At 39.2% G+C, this 18,240-nt stretch overlaps 1 protein-coding gene across 1 annotated transcript in view; it reads left to right on the top strand.

Annotated features, from left to right (window-relative positions):
* Positions 1-18,240, top strand: part of MYO1E (myosin IE) — a 212,954-nt gene that overhangs the window by 92,004 nt on the left and 102,710 nt on the right. The window contains exons 2-4 of the mRNA XM_043918799.1: positions 1,867-2,010; positions 11,867-11,956; positions 15,078-15,172. Coding sequence (XP_043774734.1) covers positions 1,867-2,010; positions 11,867-11,956; positions 15,078-15,172 — 329 coding nt within the window. The remainder of the gene's footprint in view (positions 1-1,866; positions 2,011-11,866; positions 11,957-15,077; positions 15,173-18,240) is intronic.

Genomic DNA, 18,240 nt, shown 5'->3' with positions numbered 1-18,240 from the left:
TTCCCGAACGCCTTTTTGGAGCTTGAACCCATGGCGCTATGCTTTTCCCACGATGGCCCCTTCCTTGGCTGGTTTTATAATAGTTTCTTTCCCAGAAACTCTTAGAATTTGCTGTTATCAAAGGACCCATATCTCCCGCAGAGAAAACATTATGCAGTTTTTTAAAGGGAAATTTAAAATGTTACCTATCCTGTTTCCTTCCACCTCCCCCTTCTCTCAAAGAGCCTATTGCCTTTTCTCATCCCAGTTTTGACGTTTGACAGGTGGCCTTTCTAGATACCCTTGTTCAGAATTTTTCTTCTTCTTTATTCAGACTCCCTCCTCCAAAAGGATGCTCCCCCCAAAACTGAATTCCTGAGGAGGGAGAGTAGCCAGTCTTGTTCAGTTCAGGGCCCACCACCCTCGTCCAGTGTGTGACAAGTCCAGTAGAATGTACAGAGAACTCCAAGGGAAGAAAGAGCCTTCCAATATCTTGTCATGTGTTATTTGTCATTATTTCATATGCATTGACTTTTTTTATTGCCTGTGAGTGTAGATTATAATGAACGTCCTTCTTTGTCTAGTCTTGTCTGGCAAATTCAAAATATTACAGATCCATTTCTCATGGCACCTTCTCCAGGAAGTGGTTTCCGTCTCTCCCGGGGCAAAGGACTCTCCACCCACTCCTGGAACACCCATTTTACACATGTTTACAGATTGACTGTTGCTGACACACAAATTATGAATAATTTGATGGATATCTAGTGTCCTTCAGAAACTCCCCAAGTGCAGCCACCGTGGTATTCCCATCTGCCCTTAATCCCAGGGCGTGGCGAATAGCCCAACACACGGGGATCCCATGGCAGAACTGCCAAAGTGATAGGAAATCCTGTCTGGTGCTCAGAGCCACCCCTGGTGTTAAGTTGTAAATCCAGTAAGCAGACAAGGGCTCTACCTAGCCAAGGAGGCCGTGGGATCAGATGAGGTTCTTCTGTCTATAGCATGTTCTGTGTTCATGTTTAGGCCATCCTGTCTATTTCCATGTATGATCAGTCATCAAAATGTAGCTTATCTTTTGAATGTGTGTGTGTATGCTCAGTCACTTCAGTTGTGTCCGACTCTTTGTGACGCTGTGGACTGTAGCCCACCAGGATCCTCTGTCCATGGGGTTCTCCAGGCAAGAATATTGGAGTGGGTTGCCATGCCCTTCTTCAGGAGATCTTCCTGACCCAGGGATCGAACCTGCATCTCTTATGTCTCCTGCATTGCAGGCAGATTCTTTATCCACTGAGCTACCTGGGAAGGCTGATCTTTGAATGTGGAAAGTTAATATTGCATCAACAGTGATAAGTTTATGGGTGGAAAGCAATTCAGATGGCTTAAGAAATTATGACCACATGACATAACCATTGTGGGATGCATATTCTTTCCACTTCTGAGTTCTGTCATGTAATTTGCAAAACAAGTCTGGAACGTTTCTATTTCATTGCTTATTTTGCCAGTTAATTCTACGGTAAGTTTGAAGGAATTATCCAAGCCTATTGATCATTTACTGTGCCATACTCTGGATATTGCACGGTGCTTTATGTGTTGTTTTATTTAATCCTCACAGCAACTCTGTGAACTGGGTCTTATTTTTCCCATTTTTTGTTAAGGAGAGAAGCTTAAGTAACACAAAAGCTTAGATCACCTTTCCCCACTTCACTTAGGTGGCAAAGCTGAAATCTGAATCTAGATAGCAAGATGCTTGTTTGCTTTGCGTGTTCTTATTGGATATAAGAATATTTGGAAAAAAAAAAAAAGAATATTTGGGAACTTAGTAACAGTTTTTTTTTCCCTCCAGGAGAAAATGAACCATCCTCATAATTGTGTGTCTTCTGTTTGCAGGGAAGCAAAGGAGCCTACCGGTACCACTGGCAGAGCCACAATGTCAAGCACAGTGGCGTGGATGACATGGTCTTGCTCTCCAAGATCACAGAGAATGCCATCGTGGAGAATCTAAAGAAGAGATACATGGACGACTACATTTTTGTATCCTTTATTGGTTCCTTCCGACGTGTCATCTTAATAAGATGACATCTAAGTAAGAGACCATCTGAAATTCCAAACTGATGCTTATGTGTTCAAGTCATTTTCACTATTTCAGAATGTGGCTTTGTACTTTTTGCTGCTTGATTCAGGCTATGGGAAGGGCAAAGATGGTGCTAAAGTTGTTTTTCTTTTTTTAATTTATTTTTAATTGGAGGACATTTGCTTTATAATACTGTGTTGGTTTCTACCATACAGAGCAACCTGAATCAGCCACAAGTGTACATATATCCCATCCCTCTTGGCTTCTTTCATGGCTCAGATGATAAAGAATCTGCCTGCAGTGCAGGAGACCGGGTTCAGTCCCTCAGTTGGGAAGATCCCCTGGAGAAAGGAATGGCAGCCGACTCCAGTATTCTTGCCTGGAGAATCCCGTGGACAGAAGAGCCTGGTGGGCTACAGTCCATGGGGTCACAGAGAGCCGGACATGACTGAGCGACTAACACACCTCCCTCTTGAATCGCCCTCTTCCCCTCCCCTCATTCCGTCCTTCTAGGTTGTCACAGAGCACTGGATTGAGCTCCCTGTGTTATATAGCAACTTCCCACTAGCTGTCTATTTTACATATGGTAATTATATGTTTCAGTGCTACGGGGCTAAAGTTTTTTCCTGGTGTTTTTAGTTTAAAGTATCTTCCTGCCTCAAAATCATGATTGCAGCCAAGGACTTCCCTGGAGATCTAGTGGTTATGACTCTGTGCTTCCACTGCAGGGAGCACAGGTTCAATCCCTGGTCAGGGAACTCAGATCCCAAATGCCACACTGTGTGGGGAAAACAGAAAGATGAAGCCAGTATTCTCTATTTCAGTCCATGGCACTGTACCTTTGATGTGCTCTAGCCACACACGTGGTGTCTAAAACCTGTGCTCTTCCTAAAGAATGTCCTGATCTGCAGAATTCTATCAGTAATGTTCCCTAATTGCAAAGCAGAGACTGATAAGTCCAGACTTAAAAGGTTTAAAAAAGATTGCCTCATGCAAAATATATGCCATTTTGCCTGTTTTTCTGCATTCTTAGTTTAGTAAAAGAAATAAGAGAAGCGAAGATCAATTACTGAAAATGTCTGACATTCTGGAGTTGTGCTTTATGTTTCAGTCTTAGCTTGCCAGATGCCATTTTGGGTAGGACTGGAAAACATTCAGAACGGAAATTTGATTCAAATGTGTGTTGACTTCATTATAAACTTCATAGAGAGATAGTTGCTTAAGTTCCTGCAGGATTCAGGAGTTCTGTTTGGTGCAACTATGTAAAGTTATTTTAGTATAATTATTGTAGAATTGGTCATAGACAAGCAGGAGTCTGTGAAAAGCTGTATAGTAGTACCAGAAGGTTTATGCTCTTGGTGGTGATGCCGTTGGTGGCTTCTGAGGGTACGGTGTTCTGGATGGCCATTAAAAGTGGAGTCTTTGCAACCACTGTAACATACCTTTTTAGGTTTTAACCTCTAAACCTTGGGGAGGTAAAGTCTTCACATCCATAGCTTCTGTGTATTATTTACACCGCTCCTCTTACTCTTAGATAAAAGCATCTATAAACATGTAGCAGTAGTTTTGCATCATTTCCATCATTGATGAGGAAGGAGCTCAACTTAGTAGGTATTTATGCTAATAAACATTCCAAGGTACTTGGATGTTTCTAACCAATACTGTGCTGTTTCTTGTTTACCATAGGAAATTTTACCAATTATCTGGATAGTTAAATCCCTAAACCCCTGCTTTTAAGTATTAATAGATATATTTGGATTCACTAAGCACATTATAATAGCATCTTGATCAGGTGTGGAAGCCCACTGCCTACAGAGAAAACCCCACCCACCGCAGGATTTTATTGGAATGCAGCCATGCTGGTTGTTTTACTTGTTTTAAAGTGTTGTCTGACACTGCTTTTACGCTACAGTGGCAGACTTGAGTATTTGCAACAGACCCTGTGATCCACAAAGCCTGAACTAATTATTCTCTGATCCTTTACAGGGAACATTTGCTGACTCCTAGATACCTGTGCAGAGCTTCCTTTAATTGTATGGAAGCAGTTGTATGCGGTTGTAAGTTTTCGTTTTATTTGGCAAAAAAGTTGAAATATGCTCACTTTGTCTAGGCTTATCATTGAAAGGTTTCAATAACTTTTGTGTGCGAGACCCATGGAAACTGGCCGATGATGGACCAGAGAAAGTTGGAATGAATCTGGACAGCCTGGCTTTGAGCCTTAATCTGCATGAACTTGGTGATCTTATACAAGTTTTGTGATCTGTGTTCCTTGATTTCTTGACCTGTAAAATGGAAGTGATGATAAAAACTCCTACATGAGGCTGTTTAGGGTGAAATGAAATAACAAATGCAGTGAATACATGGTTAGTGTTAGTTATTATTATCACATATTAAGGCAGGTGTACAAGTTCTCTCATATTTCTGAATTATGTTCCAAAAACTCATTTATAAAGTTGCTTTTGGACATTCAGATGCATTTTACCATAGAAACTTTTATTTTTATTTTTTTTCCATTTATTTTTATTCATTGGAGGCTAATTACTTTACAGCATTTTACCATAGAAACTTTTAAAGGGGAGAATTGGTTTATTGACAAGCCCATAAAAGGCTAATTTCCAATGAATGTAATTGAACTCACTATTTATTGTAATGTTCTTAGAACATGGGCTCATTATTTATGTAGACATGGTTTTTGATCAGCTGGGTAAGAAAAGAAAAAAATGTCAGTGGTTATCAGCAGCTGTCCATCATCAACTCAGACAGACTCGCTTTTTCCCCTATGGTCATTTACCCCTAAAACACTAGAAATTCCTTAAGAACAGGGATTGTGTCCTTTACATATCTTTTTAAAAGTGAAGTTTAAAAACAACTTTAAAGCAATAAATGTTCATTTAACATGATCTACAAAATGCAGTTAACTAGAAAGAACACTAAAATCCCTTGGAATCCCACCATATAAAGTTTGCTCCTAGTAACCTAATGTATTTTTCAGTTTAATCACATATAGACATATATGTATGGGCTTCCCTGGTGAACTAAACAACAGCAAGACATGTGTATACATGCATGTGCCTTTTTATTAATTTTAGCTGAACAATGGCACCATCCTGCATTGTTTATTTCTTTTCCACATAATTCTTGGCATGGTGCATTATATTAAGTGTTTGTTGAAAATCTGTTGACTATGAAGTCTTGCTTTTTATATTCAGACAGCAGAATTCTAAAATGACTCACACAGAGGGGGCTGATTTCTTTGAATTAATGTCTTTGAATCAATGACTGACTAATCATGTGTTCTACCAAGGAAATGAGTTAGTTGACCACTAATAGACTTTGTGTTGTAGAAATCTCTTCCCACTCAGTATATGAGAAATTCGACATCAGTGTGCTTTCCGGCAATAGCACAGAGCAGCTTTCAGCTTTGAGGAAGCTTGGTGGCTCTTTTGGATGTTTATGAAATAATACCAAGGGTCTAACTGCGAATCTTTTCCTCTAAATAGGAGATAAGAGCCTCCTTTATCAGTTCAATGCCAAGGGAATATTATTATGATAGGATCGCATTGGTATTGTAAATGAGTTTCCCCTCCCTCTCTTCTAAGCTCAATAGTGAAGACGAGAAGAGATTCAATTTTAGATTAAGTTATAATATTGTTCATTTGACCTCTTCTGCATCTAATAGCAGCGCATTGTCTTGTGCTGAAGGTCAGCCTTTGGAACAATCAGTGGTTAATGCATTCAGGCTGACTGCACATTTCTTTGTTCCACAGTGGAAAAAAAGATCTGCTTAGAAAATGCAAACATTGTCAACCAAGGAAAACCCATTTTTTTCAGTTATTTATCCTAGGACCAGGAAGGTTTCATTTCCTGTCTATTTTTCCTAAGTGTTGCCACCCTTACAATTTCAGTTCTAAAATATAGGAGGGACCTTGCTGTGTTCGCCCTCTGCTTGATGAGACATCACTTACAGCCACTTGGCTGACAAAAATAGTTCTTGAACAAAGCACCATGGCCTCATTGGGTCCAACTTTCTCCAAACTTGTTTTTCCTCAAAGACCACACTCAAGTGTGCTTGGCGTTTTCAACCCTACAATTAGGAGTTGAGACACTTGTGCCAGACCAACCAGAGCTCAAAGCAGTGCCCTTGTTCCAAATGAGGTTTGGCCCTTTGCTGCCAGTTCATGTTGGGGATGGGGGGGGATGTTGCTGCAGTGAGATGAATGTGGGTCTGATGGCCAAAGCCAGGGGCTCAAGTTCCATCATTTCCACATATGTGACTTCACACATCACCTCACCTCCCTGCCCCACCTCAGTGATGAATCCAGGGAGGTTGACTAGATCAGTGTGGACAGTTAGAGGGAATACTGGCTATTAAAATGTTTTTTAAAAATGTTAAACTCTTGTTACAAAACAGAGACTCAGAGACTTGGAAAACAAATTTATGGTTGCCAGGGGGAAGGGATAGTTAGGGAGTTTGGGAAGGTCATGCACACACTCCTATATTCAAAATGAATAACCAACAAGGACCTGTTGTATGGCACATGGAACTCATAACTCATGGAACATAACTCAGTGTTATGGGCCAGCCTGGATAGGAGGGGAGCTTGGGAGAGAATCGGTACATGTGTATGTATGGCTGAGTCCCTTCATTGTTTACCTGAAATTGCCACAACATTGTTAATCGGCTATACCCCAAAACAAAATAAAAAGTTTAAAGTTTAAAAAATAAAATAGAGTATGAGCTGTTTTAAATATTAAAAAAGTTAAAACTTTTCCTTATAAGACCATTAAAAAAAATTTATAGACGCTGTGCTACCATCACATTTCATAAAAGAAAGAATATTTTAACACCCCCAAAATAGAAAGGAAATAGTTTAAGAGTAAAGGATGGCCCTTTATACTGAAAAAATTGGACTTTATGAAAAATTGAGGGCTCTGTTTCTCTTTTTGTCATTCTTTTTGCAGATCAATGAAAGCTTATGGATCCACGGACAAACATTTGGGAGCCAGTCAGTTAAAGATCTGTTGGCTCTCTTCTGTCTTGCATATTCTGTTGGCAATAGTAAAATGGCATTTATTTTATTTCTTTTTTTTTAAATCATAGCCTTGTGTATCTCCATACAATTTGAAAGTTACCCTTGGGCCACACCTTTCTAGCCAAAAGTTATGTGGGTGGAGACAGTGATGGAACAGCTTTTTCCAAAGGCACACCTGAATTATGCAGCAAGGAGTGGGAGTGAGTATTGGAGTTATCTGGAAAGTGGCCCAACCCAGGAGGAGACCTGTGCTCTCTTGAAAGTAGCTGAGGTATCTGCAGACCCAGGCAGGTGGGAAAAATACGTTTGTTTCCTTTAAATTCCAAATAAAATTCTCTTGTCTCCATTCTGATTTAAGTAAATTTGTAGCTACTTAGTGTAGATAGAAGATACATTATCCATTTCAAACCAAACTTTGCTTTTCAAGAGTCCCCCCTCAAATAATACTTCCCATGAGAAGCCCTACTGAGATCCTTCTTCCAGTCTGACTCACGACTGATTCATGATTGGCCTAGAATACTCCAAAAGAAGTTTTTTTTTTCTCTGAACATCTCCTTGTCAGAATTTATATAGACTACTTAGTGAAAATCAAGACTTTGTCTTTTCACATAGCAACATAGCAGATTATTAACAGTAAAAAAAAAAAAAAATGTTGCCTCCTATAGGAGTTCTTATGTTAACCCAATCCAGATTTATTTACTGGAGAACCAAGGTTGGGTTCAGTTCAGTTCAGTCACTCAGTTGTGACTGAGTCACTCCAACTCTTTGCAACCCCACAGACTGCAGCATGCCAGGCCTCCCTGTCCATACCAACTCCCGGAGTTTACTCAAACTCAATGTCCGTTGAGTTGGTGATGCCATATAACCATCTCATCCTCTGTCGTCCCCCTCTCCTCTCGCCTTCAATCTTTCCCAGCATCAGGGTCTTTTCAAACGAGTCAGCTCTTTGCATCAGGTGGCCAAAGCATTGAAGTTTTAGCTTCAGCATCAGTCCTTCCAATGAACATTCAAAACTGATTTCTTTTAGGATGGACTGGTTGGATCTCTTTGCAGTCCAAGGGACTCTCAAGACTCTTTTCCAACACCACAGTTCAAAAGCATCTGTTCTTCGGCACTCAGCTTTCTTTATAGTCCAACTCTCACATCCATACACGACTACTAGAAAAACCATAGCCTTGACTAGAAAGACCTTTGTTGGCAAAGTAATGTCTCTGCTTTTTAATATGCTGTCTAGGTTGGTCATAACTTTTCTTCCAAGGAGCAAGCATCTTTTAATTTCATGGCTGAAGTCACCATCTGCAGTGATTTTGGAGCGCCCCCCCCCTCAAAAAAAATAAAGTCTGCCACTGTTTTCCACTGTTTCTCCATCTATTTGCCATGAAGTGATGGAACCGGATGCCGTGATCTTTGTTTTCCGAATGTTGAGCTTTAAGCCAACTTTTCACTCTCCTCTTTCACTTTCATCAAGAGGCTCTTTAGTTCTTCTTCACTTTCTGCCATAAGGGTGGTGTCATCTGCATATCTGAGGTTATTGATATTTCTCCCAGCAATCTCAATTCCAGCTTGTGCTTCATTCAGCCCAACGTTTCTCATGATGTACTCTGCATATAAGGTAAATAAGCAGGGTAACAATATACAGCCTTGACATACTCCTTTTTCTATTTGGAACCAGTCTGTTGTTTCAGTCCAGTTCTAACTGTTGCTTTCTGACCTGCATACAGATTTCTCAAGAGGCAGGTCAGGTGGTCTGATATTCCCATCTCTTTCAGAATTTTCCACAGTTTATTGTGATCCACACAGTCAAAGGCTTTGGCATAGTCAATAAAGCAGAAATAGATGTTTTTCTGGAACTCTGTTGCTTTTTTGGTATTCCATCGGATGTTGGCAATTTGATCTCTGGTTCCTCTGCCTTTTCTAAAACCAACTTGAACATCTGGAAGTTCACGGTTCACATATTGCTGAAGCCTGGCTTGGAGAATTTTGAGCATTACTTTACTAGCGTGTGAGATGAGTGCAATTGTGTGGTAGTTTGAGCATCCTTTGGCATTGCCTTTCCTAGTGATTGGAGTGAAAACTAATCTTTTCCAGTCCTGTGGCCACTGCTGAGCTTTCCAAATTTGCCTCTATAGCTCAGGTCCTCTAGGAACTCTTTTTTTTTTTTTTTTTCAAGATTTTTTTTTTTTAATGTGGACCATTTTTAAAGTGTTTATTGAATTTGTTATAATAGTGCTTTTGTTTAATGTGTTGGTTTTTTGGCCATAAGTCATGTGGGTTCTTAGTTTCCTAACCAGGGATGGAACCTGCACCCACTGCATTGGAAGGCAAAGTCTTAATCACTGGACCATCAAGAAAGTCTCCTCTCTGTTGTTCAGTCACTAAGTTGTGTCCGACTCTTTACGACCCCATGGCCTGCAGCATATCAGGCTTCCCAGTCGTTCACTATTTCCTGATGTTTGTTCAAAGTCATGTCCACTGAGTCAGTGATGCCATCCAACCAGCTCAACCTCTGTTGCCCCCTTCTCTTCTGTGCTCAATCTTTCCCAGCATCAGGGTCTTTTTCAATGAGTACACTCTTGCCAGTCCCCCTCTGGCAGCTCTGTATTCTCTGAATGCAGTGATCAGTTCATTCAGGTGGCATTCATAGTAGTCCCATTACAGCTAAGGAAGAAGCACCCATTCTCCAGATGTAGGCGTAGACATCGCCTTCTTCTGAAATGAATGTGATCATAGCAATGCTGTATTTTCTGAATATTGAAAATTTCTCATGCCTCAGTTTCCTCCTAGTAAAATAGGATTAAAATAGTATCAAGGTTTTCATCGGGAACTTAAATCAATGTGATCTATACATGTATGTGTTCGATCAGTGTGTGTTTTTATCAACGCTTGTTGAGTCTTGGCTGTAACACCACTCACACTTATGACCTGCTTACTAAATCTAACAATAAATCTGTTCTAAATCTTACCTCAAAAAAAGTCGGCTTCTAATCTGTTGTTGGCCTCCTCTGACTTTGGCACTTGGAACCATGTTTTCTCTTGGCCCTTCTTCCTTGATTCTGGGGTGATTTTCAGTTACGATTCACTGCCTCATCTGCATTTTCTTTCAGTGCCATGGTCTGCCCCTGCGCCTGAGCAGTGCAGGGTGCATCTGGGTATGCTGTGAAAAGGGACCTATCTTCTCTGCTGCTACTGGGTTGGCTGAACGAACTTTTTGGCCAACCCAGTATTTCACGCAAAGAGTCAGACACGACTGAGTGACTAAACTGAACTGAGTATTTCATGTTCAGCCCTTTTGAGTCTGAAAATCTTTCTGTTTAGTGAAAAAGCAAGCAAAATTGCAGCCAAATCATTCCCCATTTTTCCCTTCATGTATCAATATTATTTTTTAAATATTATATGATCCATTCCACACTTGACTCATTTGTATTCAATAACACTAACACTGCTTCTCAGAGGTGACACAGTGAGCATTTTGAAGTATGTGAATTAAGGAAACTGCCTCTACTACATATCAGACATTGTACTGAGCATTTGATACTGTATTGCTTAATTCTCATAACAAAACCTATCAAATAGGTTCTATTTACCCCATCATCCAATCACCACCACTTAGAGATGAGACTTGCCCAAGGCCAGAGTAGAATAGAACTGGGCATAGGGAGCTTGGTAATCTGATCACACTTTCCTGTGTTGCTCTATTTGACACTCAGGTCCTAATATATAAATGTCCCCTTGGGGAAGGAAATCTCACAGCTTTCAGAGATCGAACCTGTGTCCCCTGCATTGTGAGGCAGTCTAAACCGCTGGGCCACCAGGGAAGACCTAGCTTTACATTCTTAACTGCAAAATTTCTAAACATTTTGAAGTCATTGATTAAAAGAAACAGTTTTGAGTATTGTGTATGTTTTGGTTTTTGTTGATGTTTGCATTTTTTAATGATATTTTAACATCTGTTCTGTTTTGTCCACTGCTGTATATCCCCAGCATATGTAACAGTGCCTGGCAAGTTGTAGACATCGAATTCGAACTAGTTGATTATTGAATGATAAATAGAAATATTTTGTATGTTATAATAGCACTTCATTTTGGAGACATAAGTAACACATTTTCTTCTGAGGGGCCTTTCAGAATTTCCCATACATAAATAACACCTTCTTCCCTAAACTTGATCTATGCTCAGATGCTCAGTTGTGTCCGATTCTTGGAGTCCTCCATGGACTGTAGTCCATCAGATGCCTCTGTCCTTGGAAGTTTCCAGGCAAGAATACTGGAGTGGGTTGCCATTTCCTTCTCCACAACCTGATCTATATGCATTTGTAATTTTCTGCTCTGAATTCTACTTATGGATACAACTCAATTCTGCATGGCTTCTAAAGAGCAGGACTGTTCAGTTCATCTTATATCCCTCTATTTATTAAACAAGTAAATGAATATGTTCTCAGTATACCTAAGAGATACCAAGGAAAAAAATATTTGCTCTTTTTAGTCCTTGATCATTTGGTTTTTTACCCTAGCCATGCATGTCACCAGTCTTGAGAGAATGTGTTTCAATTCACTTAAAGTAATGATTTATTTTTGTAATACCTTGGTAATTAAGTTCATTACTCTTCCTGAAGAACAAAACCTGAACTACTTGGTAATTGTTTTTGTCTTTATTTGTAATCTTTTAGAAAACAAACCCATGAGCTTTTCATTGGGACAATCATTATGAATTCTTGATAACATCTGGTTGCTTAATGTGTAGCTGTGAAGATTAACGATAGACCTTAACTGGATTTAAATTCAGACATATATAGGATCTGTATTAATCTCAGTCAACCCTTTCAAGCAGATGCCATATTTTGGGGAAAAGGAAATTGAAATGTACCAAGGAGCGGTAAGTTACATGCCACATAAATTACTGTAGTGTTTGGGGGTTTTTATGATGTATGGGCAATTGAAGTTGGCAATACATTTGCATTTTCTTATATAAATTTATTGGGGAAGCTTAAATAGGTTACATTGTTTGATTTTTTTAATGATGTGCTGCTCCTTAGAGTAAAGCTCAAAAAAAGCTTAGGACTATTAGTATTGGAATGTTATATACAATATTAGTTTAATGGAATGTAGGACTTACAGCTTTAGGCATCTTCTTCCTTCCACATATGTCACAAAACTCTAAAGAGTAAAAAATTAAGTAATCGGTAAAAAAAATACATTGGGCGATGGGAACCATTCTCTCCAAATCACTGAAACCGTGGCTGTGACTGGAACATGAAAAGCAAATTTTTTTTAATTTCACTTATTAATGTGACACCCTCATCCCTATTCAGACCCAGCTCCATAGCCATTTCAGTTGTGACATAAAAATAGAATCTGTAATCCTAATTTGTATATTTCATTCTCTGGCTCCTCACTTCCCCAGGCCTCCCCATCTCTACATCTTTTTCCTTCCCTCTTTCCTTTGCAGCAGAAGCACAAGAGCGTCCATTAATCCTGACCCCTGGAAAACAAACAAAAGGGAGCCCACACAAATTCATCAGTTGAAGTGGAAGGCAATTTACCCAGAGCAAGAGCCCACCCCATTGTTGCCAGATGAATGGTGCTGGTAGCTGGAGCCGAAGGAGGCTGCCACGCGAAAGACCTTTGATAATGCTGCCTTTATGGGAGCCCAGCACAAGGGAAACACTGTCGGCAGAGCCTGGCCCTGCCCTGGCGCCCTGATCAGCAGGGCCCGGGGCCGCCAGCACGGAGCTGGCTTGGAGTCCGCAGCGACGGCCTAGGCGGGGTGGATGGAAGCGCTGTGTATTCCTGCTGTTTCCTTCCAGTGCTCTGAAAAGCGTTCTTACATGAGTCCCTTTTAGACCATTCATCTTTTGAAGAGTTCTTTTTAAAGAAATGCCCTAGAATTTTAAAAAAATACATTTATTTTTAACTGCTGATGGCAACAGAATGTTGTAAAGTTGGTATTTACTTGGTGCCAGGTACTATGTTTATATTTGCAACAATAATAAAGCAGCCCTGGATGCTGGCCGTGTATTACGATGCATGTCTGTTTCATAGATGAGGAAACACAGGCTCATAGAGGTGAAGTAATTGAATCTATTGAGTGTTGGAGCTAGGAATTGAGGTCAGGTCTCAGTGACTTTCAGGGGTTTCAGGCAAGGGCAGAGTCAGGTAGAGGAAATGGCTACCCTACCGTTCTTATCATGCGTGCTCAGTCGTGTCTGGCTCTTTGCGACCCTATGGACCATAGCCCACCAGGCTCCTCTGTCCAAGGGATTCTCCAGGCAAGAATACTGGAGTGGGTTGCCATCCCTTCCTCCAGGGGTAATTCTCATCAGTAGCTGAAAAATACCATGAGCCCAGAGATGAGAAACCAGTTGGAAAAATAGAGTGATGCACAGAGGTCAAGTATAACTAGTTAAGTGACTTTGAGGCCTTACTGGACAACGACTTGCCCACTCCTTTCCCTCCACTGTTCACAGCTTTCTCTCCACGCTATTTCCAATTTTTGTTTTTATTTTTGGCTGTGCCGTGTGTCATGTGAGGTCTTAGTTCCCTGACCAGGCATTGAACCCGTGTCCCTGGCAGTGAATGCATAGAGTCTTAACCACTGGACTGGCAGGGAATTCCCTTGTTCTCTTTTCTTTTCCTCTATTTCCAGAGAAGTGTTAAATGTAATCGTGAATGAACATCTTGCAGTCCCATCCATGCATCCCCTTGACTGTGAAGTGAAGGCAGGAATGACATATTTTTGTTACTATATAGAATTATCCAGTTCATCAGTCCCAGGGAATGAGTTTTAGACCTCGCTGAGCAGTTTCCCTCCTGGGACCCCTTCTCACACATAGGGAGCCATGGGCGCTGGATACATCAGTGCTTAACTTGGGTGCAGACATCAAAGCAGTCACCCCTCCTCGTCACTCAGCTCTGATCCGCCAGAGCTTGCGATGAGCGGCCATTTCTGGGGCAGGCCCCATATGATATAGTAAGTTGTTGCATAATAAGACTCAAAGTTGGGATGCAGTACATTCTACTTTAGCTATGTGTTTCACTAACCTTTTCTAATTACTTTCCCATGTGTCATCTCAGTGGCCTTGTGAGATGTGGATACCATGGACCTTGTTATCCCCACTCTAGAGATGGAGAGCAGAGAAGGGAAGGACAGAGTCTAAATATCTTCTCACTCTGGATGTGACTTTCTTCTCACTCTTCTGTGTTACATAGTCTTAAATTTAAGGAGTGTTCTTTCTCCAGCTTTCCACCATATGAAGTATTTTTCTTTTTAGTGACTTTGGTGGGAGTGGTAGAAGTGGTGCCAAGAAACTGAAGAAAGCAGGGCTGAAGTCGTCCTGACACAGTGAATTTACTGGTGAATTTATATTATGCATAGCTTAGATATCCCATGAGACTCAAGTACAAATCCACTCTCTTGGTGTGGTAGGAATTTTTGTTTTTCCATGTTGAGATGGAACAAACTGGTCAAACCTGTTTATCCCTCTAAAGAACCACACCTCCTGCCTTCTTCTTATGGAAAATAAGTTTTTTTCCTTATTTTCTAGTAGTCTCAATTTCCTCTAGGGTCCCAAGATCTCCAACTTGCCTCTTAGGGAAAAAAAATAGTGTAGAATTTCTGATTTAGTACAAGTCAGATCCAGGTTTTTAGTAGGCCTCTCTTAAGACCTGTTGCCCAAATGCCTTTCAGAGACCTTTAGAAACGGAATGTGGCCTGCAGAGGCATGCTGCGCGTAGAAGGGTGTGGTGTTGGAGTACCTGAAGACCATGGGTCATGTCTGAAGGCTGAATCATTCATAGGCCTACAGAAAAGTCCTTCCAAATTCCTTCCATCTTCATTGTGTTAGGTGTACCTCCTCAGGATCTTGGCGACTTTATGATTCTTGTATTACGCAGCCTTTAAGATGGGGACTATACAGTGGCATGTTCATTTCCAAAGCCAAGAAAAGAAATGTGTTGCTTTTATCTGACCATGGTTTTGTTTTGTTTTGCTTTTCCAGGCACAGTATGAGAACCCACCACATATCTATGCTCTTGCAGATAATATGTTCAGAAATATGATAATTGACAGAGAGAACCAATGTGTCATCATCAGGTATGGAAAAGAACATTTTTAGGTCCAGGGAACACAGGACCATGCTATACATAGGATGCTGTCAAGGAGCAATGCTTCTGCAATAGTTTCTCATTTCAGAGGCTGGTTAATGTATCTGAGTAACAAGTAGCCTATTAGCTTTGCCTTGGTGTATTTTATAACCTCAAATCATAAAGCTCTGCGCTTCCATGAGGTTGCTTTTTGTACCCATGTCACTTGAAGCATTAAGGCTTTAGGGCACATGGTTCTAGCTCAGTCTTTCTCTGATTGTCATCAGGCCCGGAAATAAAATCTCAAGACACTTCCCCTCCCATTTTTGGACTGTATTGTGGTTTTACTCTGAATTGGAGATCCTTTATGTTACAAGTATAGTAAGCATGTGTTACTGTTTTGTCAGCTGGAGTCCTTTTTTCTAGGTCCTTTTTCCTTAATATTTCAAGTTTGAACTTTTTTGGGGTTTTTTTGTTGTTGTTATTTGCTTTTAATTTTCTGAAGGCATTACTGGTCAAAGCCAGCATTAGGCGTCCACAGCTATATTTCGCAGTCCTTTTAACCTGACCCAGCTCTGAGTCTTTGCTGGCTTGAAGTGCTTTTACAATTTTGTTTACTGTTACAAACATTTTCAAACATACAGAAAACACAAGCAATCCATATTTCCATCACTTAGAACTTGACAGTTATTAACTGTCATCTTTGTTATTTTTGTTCATCTTTTTTAGTGCTTTAATTTTTTAATTCTTAATTTTTTTAATGAAAATTAAAGGAAAAAATCCTATTTGTATTTACAAGCATACACAAAATTACAAAAAGTATTATAATAAGCCCTGTGTATCTGTCATCTACTTTGTACATTTATTAATATATGGCCAACCCTGTTTTACCTAGTCCTCCCACTCTGCCCTAGGATTGATTCAATCCTAGGCAGAAAATAATTTCATTTGTCAGTAATTCAGTGTATACCTCTAAAAGACCATTCTTATCACAACTGAAAAAAAATGAGTACTTCCTTCAGTATGATCTAATATTATCAGTATTCCAATTCCACGATTGTCTTATAAATTCTTTTTTTTTCTTTACAGTTGATTTATTTTTATTTGGGTTTCAAAGGCTCATGTTTCATATTTAGCTGTGTGTCTCTCAGGTCTTTTAATCATTAATAGTTCTCTCTTATTCTTTTTGTTTTCTTGGTGTTTATTTGTTAAAGAAAAAGTTTTGTCCTGTAGAATTTTCTGCAGTCTGATAATAGCTAGTTGCATCCCATGACTTTGCACTGTCCCCTATATTTCCTGTAAATTGACAGGCTTTGAAAGCTTGATTAGATTCAGTTTCAATTTTTTAGCAAAAAATGCTCCATCATTGATGCCTTGCCCTTAATGCCTGTTTGGCTAACTTTTTGTGATGTTCAGATTTCCAGTGAGTCCATCCATTATAAATTCTCATTTCACAATCATTTAATTAATGGTTGAAAAATAATTTTCTAATTGTGTTCCTTCTATATTAATTTATTAATTAGAGTTTTCTTTTGTTTATCATAAAATACAATCTATATGGGAAAATTGGATAAAAAGCTTCATTTGTTATTTTCATTTACTAATTTTTGAAGCAATAAGTTGATGCCCTAGCAGCCTCGCAAAGTATAATGTTTTTGTTTTCAGTATCATTCTATACTGGTGGGTTTTAAATACCTTACCTGTTTAACTACATTGCAGTTTTTCTTTTAGGTTCAAATAGTCCCACCTTTGGTTTGTGAGAGTCCTTTGTATTGGCTCCTTTGTCCCTTTGATATGACTCCAGTAGTCTTTGATAGTTTTCTTGTATAAGATGTTCCAGGCTCATCTTGTACATTTTCTGCCAAGCCTTAGGTTCAGCCGTTTCATCAGAAAGCCCTGGCTCATTTTAATGGGAAATAGTATTTAGAGACTATCAATCTAGTGATGAAGAGTGCTCACTGCTGTGTGTTAATGGTGCTTCTTGTTCTTTTCAGAGGACAAAAGCAAGGAATACGAACTTTTTAAGAAAAATATGAAACATCAATTCACACTGATAATGTTCAGTTCATTTGTAAGATTTTATTTCTTTGCATTTTATATTTGAATGCCATTTCTCTTATTCTGAAAACCTTGGTTCCTGATGACATCATTAGAATTATTTGCGCTATACTATGCCTGTGCATAAAATTATAAATAAATAATTAAGTATATACTTATACTTAAATAAGTATATATTTATAAAAGATATATTGCATAGTAAATAATGGGGTAAAGCAAATAAATAATTCTATTAATGCTTTAAGATAACAATACCAACATTATTTGTAGCAATACTATCTCACTTTAAAATTTCTTTGTTCTTTTTTGTCCTTAGGATGTACAGTCAAAATATTGGATTTTAAAAGTCACTTGACATAATACTTTTCTGTGTCATTAACATGCCAATTTGACCTATAGTTAGGTTCATGTATTTCATTTTGGATTTTGGAAGTTTAAATTTTTTATTTTAATTTTGTTTTAAAACTGTTTAAACTATTTACATGGCTCCAAAGTCAAAACTATAAAACAGGAACACTGAGGCATTTTAAGAGACTTCATGATATTTTATCTCCAAATATTTCCATATACATCTCAAAATATTTTCTTAGTCCCAATACCATTATCACAACTAAATAATAAATAAGTAATCCATATTTAAATTTCTCTAATTGTTGCAAACATGTCCTTTCTTGCCAGTTTATGTAAATCAAGGAACACTGACTGCATTTGGTAATGAGTCACTTTTTTAATCTTACCAGAGTTCCTTTCTCCCATTTTTTTGTTTTTTTTCCCATTGACTTGGTCAAGAGAAGAAAACCCAGTTTTCCTATAGATACCTTTCAGATTGGTCCAGTTGCTTCCTCATGGTCTCATTTCTCTAATTCCTTCAATTTTCTGTAAATTGAAAGTTAGATCTAAATTCTTAATTAGCTTCAGGTTAAGCCTTTTGGAAGGAACACTTGTGTGTTGATGAGTTTGGTTGCTGAATTGGAAATGCTTCTGTTTGTTCCCAAGTGGAAGTCACTGGCCAGTAGAGAG

This window comes from Cervus elaphus, chromosome 12 (genome assembly GCF_910594005.1).
Source record: "Cervus elaphus chromosome 12, mCerEla1.1, whole genome shotgun sequence".
Classification (NCBI taxonomy): Eukaryota; Metazoa; Chordata; class Mammalia; order Artiodactyla; family Cervidae; genus Cervus; species Cervus elaphus.
The sequence above is the reverse complement of the archived record's forward strand: the minus strand, read 5'-3'. Positions and strand labels throughout refer to the sequence as shown.